At 41.2% G+C, this 14,550-nt stretch overlaps 1 protein-coding gene across 1 annotated transcript; it reads right to left on the minus strand.

Annotated features, from left to right (window-relative positions):
* Positions 1–222: 222 nt before the first annotated feature.
* gc2 (guanylyl cyclase 2) lies at positions 223–12,124 on the minus strand (the record flags this gene model as incomplete). The annotated part of the gene is made up of 18 exons (XM_080839806.1): positions 223–349; positions 2,366–2,445; positions 3,085–3,179; positions 3,728–3,826; positions 4,026–4,200; positions 4,725–4,917; positions 5,082–5,245; positions 5,366–5,514; positions 5,815–5,964; positions 6,127–6,283; positions 6,943–7,119; positions 7,259–7,339; positions 7,461–7,586; positions 7,997–8,093; positions 8,656–8,740; positions 8,873–9,227; positions 9,361–9,662; positions 11,356–12,124. 18 exons carry the CDS (start codon positions 12,122–12,124, stop codon positions 229–231), a joined length of 3,375 nt encoding a protein of 1,124 aa, XP_080695932.1. The 3' UTR covers positions 223–228.
* Positions 12,125–14,550: the final 2,426 nt, after the last annotated feature.

Consider the following 14,550-nt stretch of genomic DNA (forward strand, 5'->3'; position numbering starts at 1 on the left):
GTCATTTAAGAGTTCTTCTTATTGTATCCCAGCATATCTCACAAAAGATTTGTATGCTATGCCAAATGGCTTTTCCTCCCATTTCTCCTAGAGCACGCAAATGAAACAAGCAACCGTAGATTCTGTGTGGACTTGTTCTTAAGTGTTTTCATGGAATGCCAGGCCTGTGTTCCAACTTAACATTCCAGTCATTGTCTCTTCGTAGAGGTGAAAGGTCAGAGGTTGGGGTCAGTGATGGTGCATCATGACATTGCCTTCATCCACCATGCCAAGCTGAGCCACCTGACGCACAGTGGAGATCTTTCTTACTGCTTTATGGAGAAGGATCTTCAAATCCTTATTCGCAGGTCTGTGGGGAGAAAAAAAATAAAAAATAGGGCAAAGCTGTTACAGTCATCAAGTTTCATGCCTGTAGTTAGTTCATACATCACACAAGAATCCACAACATCCCGCCAATGCATATGAGTTCAGTTCTCAGTTCTTTCAGGTTTTTGGATGCTACAATCTCTTATTAGTGCTGCACAACCCATACACAGAAATACATAATAACTAGGGCTGGGCAACGATTAAACATTTTAATCGCGATTAATCGCATGATTTCCCTGATTAATCAAGATTAATCGCATTTGTATATGTAAAATCCGACAATGAATTCAAAAGTAGTGTACAGCGCACTTTTATTTTAAATGTTCAGCCATATGAACGAAAGTGCCATAACATTTGTTGTGCAAGCACTTTTAACATCAGCAGGTAAATAAAATATTCAGTGTAAATCTCAATTTAAACAATGTTATCAAAGCAAATACAAATTTAAAGCTCATTGCCACTGCTAGGACATTAATGTTATCCTGTTCGTTATGAAAAAGAAAAAAAAACTGGCCACAAAACCCTGAGCCACAATCATATCACTGAAACAGGCAATTTATGAGGTAACAGCAGAAACATTTTACTTTCATCAGGGAGCAGCATAACCAGTCTATATTCAGTAGCCTACCAAATGTCCCTGTTAGAGTGAGAAACCAGAAAACACTTTCAGTGCAGTTTTTCAATTCCTAGAACTTGACACTGTTATTTTAAATGTACTGCCATATGAACTAAAGTGCCATTGCATTTGTTGTGCAAACACTTAACATCAACATTTGTATCTAGTAGCAGTTACTATTACAGAGTTATTACTTGTTTAAACCAAACATGTTATAATTCAAATTATTGAATATGTATGTAATATTCCTATTTTAAAAGTATACATATATCTCATGTTGCCAGTGCCATTCTGTATGCTGAGTATATTGATTAAACATAAATTACATAAATACCTTGTGCATGTGTGTATTTATTGCACCTATCTGTTCTATTTTCATATGAAAACCCATGGTTATAATTATAATTGTTCATAAGTTAGCAGTGTCATAACTACATCTCGTTTATAACAAACCAAACCGTTTAAAAATCGGTTGAAAATTGAGCAAGTTATCGTCATTTAAAAAGTACATGTACCACTACAGTAGGCACGGATACATGTGTCAATTTAACCCACCTATATCGAGTTTAAGCCATTTATAGCTCGTAAATCACCATGTCACCATGTAGTTTTCATTAATATCTTGCTGGAGGTCTAATACTAATATGAATGCCATTTGTTAAGTGTTTGTGACAACCCTAATACTGACAAGTGCTCATCATATCAGCCATAAAACGACAGCAGATATCTTGCTTTTAAAAGCTGCCAAATTTTCACACCTACTCGCGAAGACGATTACGTCAGAGTGGCTTACAAAAAAGACACATGTACACAGGGCTAGTGTTACGTGAGCGAGCTGGCCGCAAAGTGCGGGCGCTCAACTCCGCTGGCCGGCAACGCGACAAGACATCTTTATATATATATATCTATGGTTTATCCGTTTCCGGTTTTGCGGCAGACTTTTACTAAATAAAAGCCTTTGAGCAAAATAATAAAACCTGTGTTAACGCGCGATAAAAAAATTGTCGGCGTTAAATAATTGATGAATAAACGCGAGATTAACGCGTTAACTTGCCCAGCCCTAATAAAAACAGATACAAAAGCACAATAATATCTTCTCATCATATGACAAGCAGATAAATGTACATATAAATATCTAGTTTGCTATGTACATATGGCCATTTACAAATACTACTTCAAAGTTTGGCCAGTTCACATGAAAAAGTCAATAAAGTCATGAAATCAAAGTCAAAGATCCAAACGAGAACAAACCCAGTGGAACATAGAGGTGGCAACATTAGAAAGTACCCGTAATCTGGATAGATTTGGACTCTGATTAAGTGGAACATTGAAAGATTTATGTGTCAGCAAGCCAAAGAGTTTTTAGGCTAGTAGGGAACTTACCCCAGTTCTGCTGTTCCAGGGAGGGGTTTGGTGAAGCCATCCTTTCCAATCAACCAGTATGTCTTTTCCAGAATCTTGCTCTGCAGAGAAGGAACAGTTTCAGGGGAGATGTGTGGTAGGCCTGACTTCATCAAATATCGTGGTGAAGAATGCCTAGGTGGAAGAATGAAAGTGTCCTGCTTCTGCTGCTGTGATTGCACAGACCTCTTTTTACTCTTCATAAGAAGTGTTCAGTTCATTAAGATTAAGGGTTGTTCAATCATTCAAAACATTCTGAGAACGGGACTGGTGGCTTACAAAGAGCACATTTTCAGATGAAGAAATGTGTATTCAGTTAATGCAATTGTGTAAACCATCTATACATCATTTTTGAAGTTTCAAATTATTTTGGAAATGTGTGAGAATGTTTGAGATACGTTAAATTTGGGTTATGTTCCACTGTGGTATAAATTAAGTTAAGTTAAGTGAGACACTGCACATTTCATACACACAGGATAACAAACACTGCAGCACATAAAATTTCCAATACTATGCCATTGTGTTTTGATTATGCCAGTATTATTGAGAGTATAACCCATTCAATGTGTCTAATGTGGCCATGCGATCAAGCCACCAACAGGACCTGACAATTATACACCTACTTTTGGAATATTTTAGAAGGAATCCGTCATTTTTATTTCTACAAAAGATTAACTCTTGCCCTAATAGCCCAAACTCACCTTTAGTTCTGTCCTTCCTCTCAGCTGCACCCTGTAGCCTTCCTTTAAACCCAGGAGGATGTCAACTGTACTGCTGTGCACGTGGATTCGGTAGGCTGCAAAAATAAGTTTCATGTACACCTGTCGATTCTTCTGATTCAATACAGACACTCTGCCTTCAATCCTTCCTGGTTCTATAGGAGTTAAAGAACTCAACAATCACCAATAAAGTTACTAAAAATATTCTGTGTGATAGTGGATCATGTTTTTAAGGGTTGTTTTCAGTATTTTTACACAAACATATTTTAAAGGTAATTTTTTTAACCAATAACGTTACTAAAAATTATATTCTGTATGATGTCTTGTGTGTGATTTTTGCCAAGTAATTGTGTAATAAACATGGTCATGTATAGTCTTGTGGTCATTCCTGGAAAATAAATCCTTTCAGGATGATAGATCAGGATGATATCTTGTCCCTTAAGCTACTTGGTTCCATGTGTTTTACCAGTCCCCACATCATACCCAAAACACTAATATACTCGAACTAGGAAAATTGATGGATTGCATTTTCCTGACTCGTGTTGTCCAATCAGAAACTGATGTATTATGACGTGCTACTCATGTTGTCCAATCAGAAACTGATGTATTATGATGTACTACTAACGCATTCCAGTTGCCTCCATTCTTGAGGCGGTAGTGACCGTGTCTCCAAACAGACAGTACCTCGGCATCGTCAAGCCCACCACCCCAGCCACACATGGACCTATGGGGGGAGCACACACACATGCACGCACACATGCACACACACACACACACACACACACACATATACACACACACACACACATACATGTGGTAACAGAGTATTGGTTAGTGGTCAGTGCACTGGTACACATAGTTCTATCTGTCCCTCCTTGGGTTAGTGGTCAGTGTAGTGGTATGCATGGTTTCATGAGGCGGACCTGTGTGCAAGCCGATGCGCATCCTCACAGGGACATCTGGCATATGCCTCATCTTGAAGGTGCCCATTGCACTCAGGATGTCCAGTGCCATATTGGCAATCTCAGCGGCATGTCGGTTGCCATTTGGCACTGGGACACCTGATGACACCATGTAGGCATCTCCAATGGTCTCCACCTAAGCCAGGCAGATGGACAGAGAGATTGGCAGCAAGGAACTGAGTAATTAACATAACATTGAGGAGCTTAAAAGTTACCACCATAGCCGTATTCAGAAATACATAGACGATCTACAAGTTGCTCTGTTTATGTATTGTATTTTATATATATACAGTATACTTTGTAAACTGTTCTATGTGTTGTGAATAGAATGCATAATATTTCTGCTCCCACTTTACATATAGACCCTGTACAGTATGTATGCCACGGCATAATTACTTGCACTCAGAAAAAGATAGTAATGAACATGTTTTTATAGTTCATCTTTGTTTCGAATGTTGCCTACTGTGTAGCATGCCTTGCCATTTCCACATGGGAAACAAAGGCCTGAAAGTGCCCATGAAGGACAAATTCTCTACTCTCAGAAGCTTTAACATGTCAGGATTGTGTTACCACTCAATTGTGTTATTGATGGTGTCATAGGCCTTATGATATGCTTGAAATGATCAATTATATTTTTCAGAAACCAGAGGAAAGTATTGCCTTATAGACGTCGTGATCGCCAATGATAGCATCAAACAGAGAGTAGAGGTCGTTGAGTACGTCCACCACCTCAATGGGCTCACTGTTGGCTGAGATGGAGGTGAACCCCACAATGTCACTGAAGTACAGGGACACACTCTCAAAGTGCTCTGGTGACACAGTACAACCCAGCTTAAGGACCTCTGCTACTGACCTGCACAGAGACATGTTAAGTGTAAGACGACACATGTTATTTTGGGGGGTGAATTTGAACATTTCATGTCATATTTCAACTTGTCATTATCTGTGTGTGTGTGTGTGTGGGGGCGGGGGTGTACTTAAGGGTTGAGTGTGTACATGTTTACGTTTGAAACTCACGGAGGAAGCATCTGTGTGAGAAGCTTCTCTGTCCTCTGTCTTTCAACCTCCAACTCCCCTGTCCTTTCTCTAATCAGATCTTCCAGGTTAGAGGAATACTGCTCCAACATCCTCAACATAGAGTCGATTATATTTGTCTTTGTTCCTTTGTTTATCTTCTTAAACTTTACATGTATGGACAACACAGACATAAAGAGAGAGTGAAGGCATTATTAATAGATAAAGCAAACAGTAAATAAATAGTAAATAAAATAGTAAAATAATAGTAAGTAAGTAGTTTTTACCTGATCAAAAATCTGCTCGAAGGTTGGCCGTGTATCAGGCTGCTCAGACCAGCACTGTGTCATTAACTGGATGCACTCCACGGGGGCATGACGAAGTGGCACCACGGGTCGACACAGTGGCGGAGGTTTCCGGATCCTCTGAATAATATCTGCAAAAGGCAGACAACCCACAGATAATTACTTGATAAATCAGCACACAGGTTAACCACAGGTTAAACGTGATTGTAAGTTGTTAACGTAGTTAGCAGTAGTGTTTATGTTGTTGTTTGCACACGCACATGCTCACAAACATTGGGTTTATTGAAAGTCTACTGCATTGTCATTGTACACAAACATACAAAACACACACACACAAACATACACATACACACACACACGCACACACACACGAACACACACACACGCATACACACACGCATACGCATACGCACACGCACACGTACACATACCTTCAGCAGATATCTCTAACATGCAGAATGGCAGCCCACACATCACTAGTTCCTGCATTATGATGCCAAAGCTGTACACATCACCAGGGAAACTGCCATAGAGTCCTGGAAATGGGCCCCTTAGGATCTCAGGGGCCGTCCAGAGAAGGTCTGCATGCAAATTAAAAACATACAGCATATACAGCACGTACAGATAAAAATGCACACACACAACAGTTGTCAGAAACTTACACACGGCCATGGTTAAACTTGACCATATGCATTAAACCTGTCCTACACACTCAGACATACACATAATGTACACATCCTTACCCTCAGCAGGCGGTTCTTCATATGGGAACCTCTGGGCCTCCAGCACCTCATTGTAGCTGTAGTCTGTGATTTTAAGTACAAAGCGTCCATCGACAACACAGTTCCTGGACTTCAGACGACCGTGGCAAACCTTCTTGTGGTGTAGGTACTTCATGCCCTGTTACATAGCAAAAGGAAACGGCATTTGATAGGTTTTGAATGAAGTTGTCTGAGCATGTCAAGCTGTTGGATGAAATCCACATGGATGAAATCCACATGAAATGACTCAGACTACTACTACTACTACTGTTTCGATGACCATTTAAACGTTAAAGTGGCATTGTGCAGTAATTGTACTTCAGGATTAGGGTTAGGATAAGCAGTTTTACCTTAAAATAACAGTTTAAAAAAATTGTGCCGCTACAATGACTTGTAATATGAAGAATCGCCTCCGTGCCATTTCCAGGGCCAGTAGGCATAATACTGGGTTAGGTGGGTTAGCCTGAAGCCGCCCAGTTTCTACTGTATGACGAAGTAGTAAGTAGCTTATTTGCCATCTTGCTTTGTCTTGTGTTGCACTTGCTTGATGTTTGACTGTGTTAGGACAGTTGTTGACTAACTAGTTTGTCATAGTGTCAGAGTGAGCACATTTCAAGAGGCTTCGATAGTTTCCTCCGCTAGCAGCTCGTTAGCGATTAGCAATTAATCCGTTATGCTGCTTTAAACCCCTGGATTAGAAGATGGTGTTGTGGGTCCCTCAGAATGGATATTCAGTTCATCCTACTGATGGGTTTCAGGCCCACTCTGTCCCCAACACATCTTTTAATGAATGATCACCTTTATGATGTCTAGAATCAGAGAAGATTTGAACATCCAGTCAAGTGAAACATCCTCATTCATCAGCAGGTCTTCAAGACTGCCACGGGAACAGAACTCTGTCATGATGGCAAAGACTCCACAGTCATGAAAGAAGCCCAGAAAAGAATTGAGATTTTCATGCCTCATGTCCTTCATCTGGAGAAGAAAGAAGAACATTAGGCAGTTTGTAAAACATCGGTGCCAAGAACTCAATGGTTGCCCTTGGACTTCAAATTAACCCAACGATACAAAGGAAAGCATTCCTGTAAAACGTAAGGCTGTAAAACAAACTTACCATCTCAAACACATCGCTGGTACTGGGATTAATGGTCTGAAAATGTCCATGTGGCAGTCTTTTCAACCATGCCATGTCGCCCTGTAAATTATGGTGACGTAAATAACTAATTGAATAGGCACTATACTCCGTTACTGCATTTTAGATCAGATATTGCAGTAAGATCTTGCAGATGAGTGAGGGATAATGACCCCTGTCTCACCTCATGGAGGGCCACATTGGAGTTCTCTAACGTGGCAGGTGATTGGCTGGAGATGGGTGACTTTACGCTTCGGGATGAACTGCTCTTCCTCATGACACTGATCCTACTGTCAAACAGACTGAGTTTCTGAAATCAAGTCACAAATACAAGTTAGTCACAAGACTATTTCATAGTCACATTTACTCAGATTTTTTATAGGCTTATTCTGATGTGATATTATGACGCTTTGTATTTGGAAAACTTCTAGATGTATTCAGTCTGGAAAAATTTAACTTGCCATAATATCCAGCTCTATCAAATGCTCACACAGTTAAATAACTGGGGGCATTAAAACCAGGGTGGCAAATAACATAGCTAAAAGCAACAAATGATCAGGAATGTTAGACTGTACCATCTGCTAGTATTCATAAATAAACTATTAGACTTCAATGTTGTGCTGAGTTGATCCCCCAAGACAAGTCTTGATCTCTTTTTGGTCACATGAAAAAAAAAAAACTTTTTCATTTGTCTTATTCTGTTGGCTTCAAAAACCTCACCTTGCTGCTCAGAGATGGGTTCATAAATGTGACATCAGCCAGGGTCAGCAAGAGCTTATTGGGTCCTCTGACCAAACTGATTTGAGTAATCCTTCTCCTATGAAGCCAACGTCAAGGTGCACAAATGAACACTTATTAGTTTATGATGACAGTATCTGTGCTGTTGAAGATGCTCATCTTAACAACAAAAAAAGGAATTAGTATATAACTTTCTACAGAATTGAATTAATTCATATTTCATTTGTATTGGAGATTGAAGGCCTTCTTTGTCGTATTGATCATTTTGGAATTCCATACACTGCATGCATGCAACAGTACACCTTATATAGTAAAAGATCCATATATAACACAAATAGTATACCTTATAGTAGATCAATACAGTGCATGTATGCAATAGTACACCTTATATAGTAAAAGATCCATATATAACACAAATAGTATACCATACAGTAGTAGATCTATACACTACATGTATGCAATAGTATACCTTATAGTAGATCAATACAGTGCATGTATGCAATTGTACACCTTTTATAGTGAAAGATCCATATATAACACAAATAGTATACCATACAGTAGTAGATCTATACACTACATGTATGCAATAGTATACCTTATACAGTAGTAGATCCATACACTACATGTATGCAAAAGTATACCTTATATAGTAGAAGATCCCGACAAAACAAAAGAATAGCAGAGAAAGTAACACTGCCAGGATGACTGCAGACAAAGGATCCACACCTTGCAACAAAAAAAAATCATCATTTTAATGTTACTGAAATTCCCTGGAAAACAAATATTATCCCTGTTCTACTTATCTACACACTCCTGGTTTTCTATGATTGTATGCAGGACCCTGAATTTTGGCCTAACCTCCTGAGCAAATGATGCCATGGGTAAACCAGCAGGTGGAGTCTGTCTTAGGGGCCACTCCATTGGGGAAGTGAATAGGGTTGCCCAGATACCTCACCATGTCTGACTCCATCTCCACCCTGTGAGTGGGCCGCAGCTCCCCGGACAGTCCATCTGTGTCCAAAATCACAAAATGCAGCAGGCTCGAGCCTGAGGCACTACTCTGGACCGGGTGGCTGAAGCCTTGGAAAGACAGGCTGTGAGCATGGTGGGCCAGGTTCCCCCCGTACATCCACTTTTGTGAGGACCTCATGTGCTGCATGGTATGGGCCAGGTACAGGATGGAGTTGTAGATGGTACCAAAGAGTGGAGAGACCTGAGGAGATAGAGCAACAGACCATGCTCAGTGCATTTGCATATACACTCCCAAAACATTACCGCTCATGCAGACCCATCCATACAGTTCACACACTGTCATGCCTTTGCCCTCCCTCCTCCTAACCAGTCACCTGCTGAGGCTTGTTGGTGTAGGGAAGCTCCCCAGAATCCATGGCCTGCTGATAGGCTTGATAAAAGGAGCGCTGCTGGGTCTGCACAGTGATTGTCAGAACTGCATCATAGGCCAGCAGCAGTTTACTGTTGTTGTGCAGCGCAGGATGAGGCACGTCCATGTAGGGTAGGCTGTAGAGCAACGTGTCATAGGGCACAAACATCAGGGAGCCTTCTGTCAGACGCATGTCATGAGCCATCTCCAGTACCAGCTTCTGGACCTGGCCACCAATCAGCACAGAATGCATGCAGAGCACCACCACTGTAGGGGACATGTACATACACACACACACATCACACCACAGACAGACACTCAGTCAGAGCACCACCACTGTAGGGGACATGAACACACACACACACACATCACACCACAGACAGACACTCAGGGCCTGATTTACTAATATGCGAGCGCTTCTTAATCTGCGTTCGCAAATGAACGCACGGTGTTTTTTTTGCATTTTACTTGGTATTTATCAAACCAGATCTGCGCTGGGCAAACTGTGTTTACTCCGCCCTATATAGGGCCTGATTTACTAACATTGCGACCGCTGCTTAAACTGCGTTCGCACATTAACGCACGGTGTTTTTCCGCATTTTCCGTGGTATGTATTTAGGAAGAGAAAATGAAGCTTCAGCGAATTGGTTATATATTGGTTCACGTTCGCTCAATCACTGAACCTGATTCAATGTGCTGCTATATTGTTGTTCTGCCCGCCATCGACTACAGCAAGATGTTTAAAAGAACACGATTATAAAGAATATGCTATTGGTGGCATTAATGCATAAATTGTCTATTATAACAATATAGATGTGTACATGGCGAGATTCATTATTTCTACAAGGACATGGGTTCACTACAATATATATGGACGTGGGTGCAATCAATGGTTCATATTACGTTCGGAAAGTTTGCGATTTCAAAAAAAGTCCTGTTTGATCTCTATAATTTCAGCTGTGGCAGTGGAGAAATGTATTGACCAGTGCGCCATAGCAATGCTTCGAGTACCTGTGTGAATATTTGTGAAGGCTGAGATATATGAACTGCTGATACTATAACTGTTTGAAATGATCCGGTGCCAATATTTGCAATGTTTACCAACTGATTGAATGGAATGTGATCTCCGGTTGGAGGGTTAGATGTCGTCTCTGATCTGGTCCAGTAATTGAAGTATTGCGTGGCTGGTTAACCTGTACCGTCTAATGATTTCTGGTTCGCTTAATTGAAAAAGTGTTATACAAGTTGAAAAAAATATTTCTGTGCGCTGCCTCTGTCTATGTCTTCGCCTTGCTCTTATTACTGCTGCCATATCAACGTATTCAGACTCAGTCGAAATGCGCTTCCTGGTTAAGACGTGCTTTTATGAGGCGGAGAATTAAACTACAAATTGGAGACGTGCGCTCGATAGGCAGTTTAGTAAATACCACGCATGACATCATTAGGCGCACTTACCTTGTCTCCGCCCATGTAAATTGCGCCTCACGCCTACGTTACCACCCACCTCCACGTTTCCTCCCCTGTTCAGACCCACAGGTGTTAATATGCGCTGCGGCCCCTTAGTAAATACCGTTTTATGTTTACGACCGCTATTTTACGCCAGAAATTGGCGCAATCCTGTTAGTAAATCAGGCCCTCAGTCAGCTAAATATGCAACCATCACTATGTCTGAGAAAAAGACAAGTAAGTCATTTAGATTAGCATACAGTGGAATCTTGGAAATACCCCAGCTTGCCAAGCAGTAAAAATAGCATTGCCACAGCATAGTTCTACGTTAGATACATGAAAAAGTAACTGAAATTATCTATAAAAAAAATGTTTTTATGGTAAAAACTTTTACGAAGTATACAAAGTGACATGATAACAAAACAGTTCTTTGACGTGCAAGCACTGTCATTTCAATCCCATCCAACCATCCAGATATCCAACTTCATTGTGCAGTTTGCACTTCAGGACTTACTCCGCAGATCCTCCATGTTCTTGACCTTTGCCAGGGTCCTGCGCATGCTGGCAGGGTCATTACCCACAGATGCAACGATACCCACTGGCAAGCCATGTCCGCGCAAGGCATTAGCTAATTTACTGGCTGTCTCTACCCAGATATCCTCTGCAGACGAGATGATGCCAACCCGCGCCCAGCGAAAGTGGCGCATGACACTCAACAGCACTAGTGTGGGCAGTGGCATGGTGCAGGCGAAGTTGGGATGCCTGCCGAGCTCATCCAGTTCACTCCCCACACAAGCCCAAGAGAACACTGGCCTGCCCCAGCTCGTGCCCAGCAGGGCGGCAGCATCCCAGTAGCCTGGGTTGGTGGGGCCGATGAAGGCTGCGGCGCGTGTGTTATAGTGCAGGAAACGCCCCAGGGCCTGGGATGTCTCACAGTCCTCCTCCAGGATGACATAGTCAAAGGTGTCGATCTTGGAGAGCGAGGGGTCTCTATTGATCCTATTGACAGCGAGCTGGGCTGCAGCAGCGGGCATGGCCTTGGCATATATAGGGTCACAATTCCAAGGCCCCACTACTCCAACTGTGAAGACGGCAGCGTGAGACTTAGACGGGAGGAGACTAACCAGGATGAGCAGAAGCCACGGTAACCACAGTAACCACGCTAGCCAAGGCTTACACTCAAGGTGAGGACGGGAGCGTGGGAGCAGGTGATCAGGTGTCAGGCGTTGTCTTTGAGGCCATTTCTGTGGAATGCTGTGGAAGGCACAGAGCCGGTGGGGCATCTCAAGGATACAACTTCAGAGCACAAGGCCGTGGACCGCCTTCTCAAAGTCCCATTGATGAAAGCTCTGCTTAAAAAAGACCAAAGGGGAAAATATAGTGAGTTAAGAAGCTTCAGCAGTTTATCTGGGTGACAAATATTCTGTATGAATAAAGAATGTTTCATGTTAGTGTGAGGCACGGATGTATTTGAGAGGGAGCTGTTGCTAGGCTAAATAGCTGTTGTGACTCTCATCACAGTGTCATAATATATGACAATACAGTATCAAATAACACACCACACATTTAGCAAAAAGATAAACTCAAGGTGAAGTGTTTGTTGAGGACCCAAGACAAACTGCAACTACAAAGAAAACTGAAATAGGATTATCTAAATATGTCTTTGCAGCTTGAAGAGTTTATATAATCCTCGCTAGGCTCATGCGTATAAGAGATAACATTTAAGAGGAATGTTTATTAAAACATCAGCATGACGCCTGTTTTAACCTCACAACAGTCCTGATCTGTTGAATACTTGTTGGTTTGAAACCAGTACAAATACTTGCAAAAGAAACATGCAAGAAACACTTTGGCATCTATCAAAGCAGTTACACTATATGTCCTCCTCATTTGGTACACTGTTAGTAAGAGAGCATTTTTAGAGCTGAATCAATTGTATTACTACAAATGTTTGATAATTCATATTTAGTGAGTCGCAGCTTTAGTTAACAGTACACAGTACAGTTCAGATGAATCCGTAGTCTTGCACTAATTATGTGGTCATGACAATGCAATACTTTCAATTGATAATAATCAATTTAATTCAATGCAATCTATTATATATAATATACAACACACTAATAATAAATTATGAAATCATAATTTAAAAGTACTTACGGTTCAAGGATGCCATTTGAAAAGGTGATGATAGTTTGTCCCTTCAGTCTCGAAATAATAACAATAATAATTATATGATAAAAATGATAATAAAAATAATATTAACTAATTGTATTTATATAGCACCTTTGGCCAGAATGCATACAGAACAATCAACTTCAATCTCAGAAGTCCACTACCTACAGAATGCATCTAGAATAATCAACTTCAATCTCAGAAGTCCACTGCCATCACAACTTCAACATCCTTTACTTCAGGCACGCAAATGGTGACACAGGCAAACTCAGGTGAATGTTCTGGCTAAGAAAAAAGAAAAAAGTCCACCCCAGGTCAGGCTGCTCTAGTAATTCTGGTGAGTGCTGTGGACCCAGGCCCAGGCAGAGACTCCTCATAGCACTGTGCATTGCACTGTGCTCCTAATCCTCTTCATGCCATATCCTCTGTGCATGACAGCACTACTGACCTAGGTTGAGTGACCTGCAGATTAGATTAAATCCAGTGGCTAGCTCTTAACAATTTATTAGTGCAAGCTACCACATATAAGGATCAAGGAAAATATTTAGGGGATAGCTTTCTTTGTTAAAATATTTTCCTCTTAAATTTCGTTAAATAGAATTGAATGTGTGTTTGAGTCATGTTCATTTAGAACAAACCTGCATATGCCCACATACCCTTCATATAGATTGATTGATGTACTAGACATGCAACTAATAATTAGCTAACACAGAGTCAGGCAACATCAAAATAGAGAATATGCAGTAACTCTTCATCAGGCTAGAGGGCAGTATTTGACATCCATTGAGTTTTTCCAGCCCCCACCCCCCGTTAGTGAGAAAGTTGCAATGTGTCCATTAGGTGTGGAACGCGTCCAGTTCTGATTCCAAAGCCTCTTTCCACATTCTCAGCTAACACTGTCACTTCACTCTGTAACACTTGCACAATCTTTGGAAACAAATATCACAATTAAAGATAAAGACATCATTCTTGGCAAGTTTGAATTAACTTGAGTGTCTACTTAATTTGTCCCATTTGATTTGTCACTCTCTCTTGCCTTGTTGGGGTCCACAAGTGCAGGGTTTGGGAATAGTTTTCTGATGCTATAGCAAGTCACTAAACAGAACACTTGGACATGAAAGAAGAAAGACTTTGAGGCTGACATGCCTTCTCTGCTGGTCTATTTTGAGCAAGCGGTGCATGAAAGCATTTAGCCAAGAAGTGGTGATATTCTGTTAATGTGGAGAGGAGCCAGTGTAGTTGAGTAAGGGGACATGTGGTCCAAATTTAGAGACATGGCACTAAAGCAATGACAGCCGTGAATGGAAATATGAGCGAGAGAAGGAGAGGGAGAAAGGGAGAAATAGAGGAGGGGGGTAAAGTTGGCCTCAACACTTTTATTGTCTGTGACGGAGATGATACTGTCCCCTGGTTTTTTGGGGTCGTCCTGTGCCAACACAAATGTACTCAGAGACTTATTGAGACTTGTTGCCAGCTGTTTTTTAACAAAGTGGACCAATGTCCCAAACACTTGCCTGAGGCTCATATTGCTGCAGTT

The sequence above is a fragment of the Sprattus sprattus genome (genome assembly GCF_963457725.1).
Source record: "Sprattus sprattus genome assembly, chromosome: 5".
Classification (NCBI taxonomy): domain Eukaryota; kingdom Metazoa; phylum Chordata; class Actinopteri; order Clupeiformes; family Clupeidae; genus Sprattus; species Sprattus sprattus.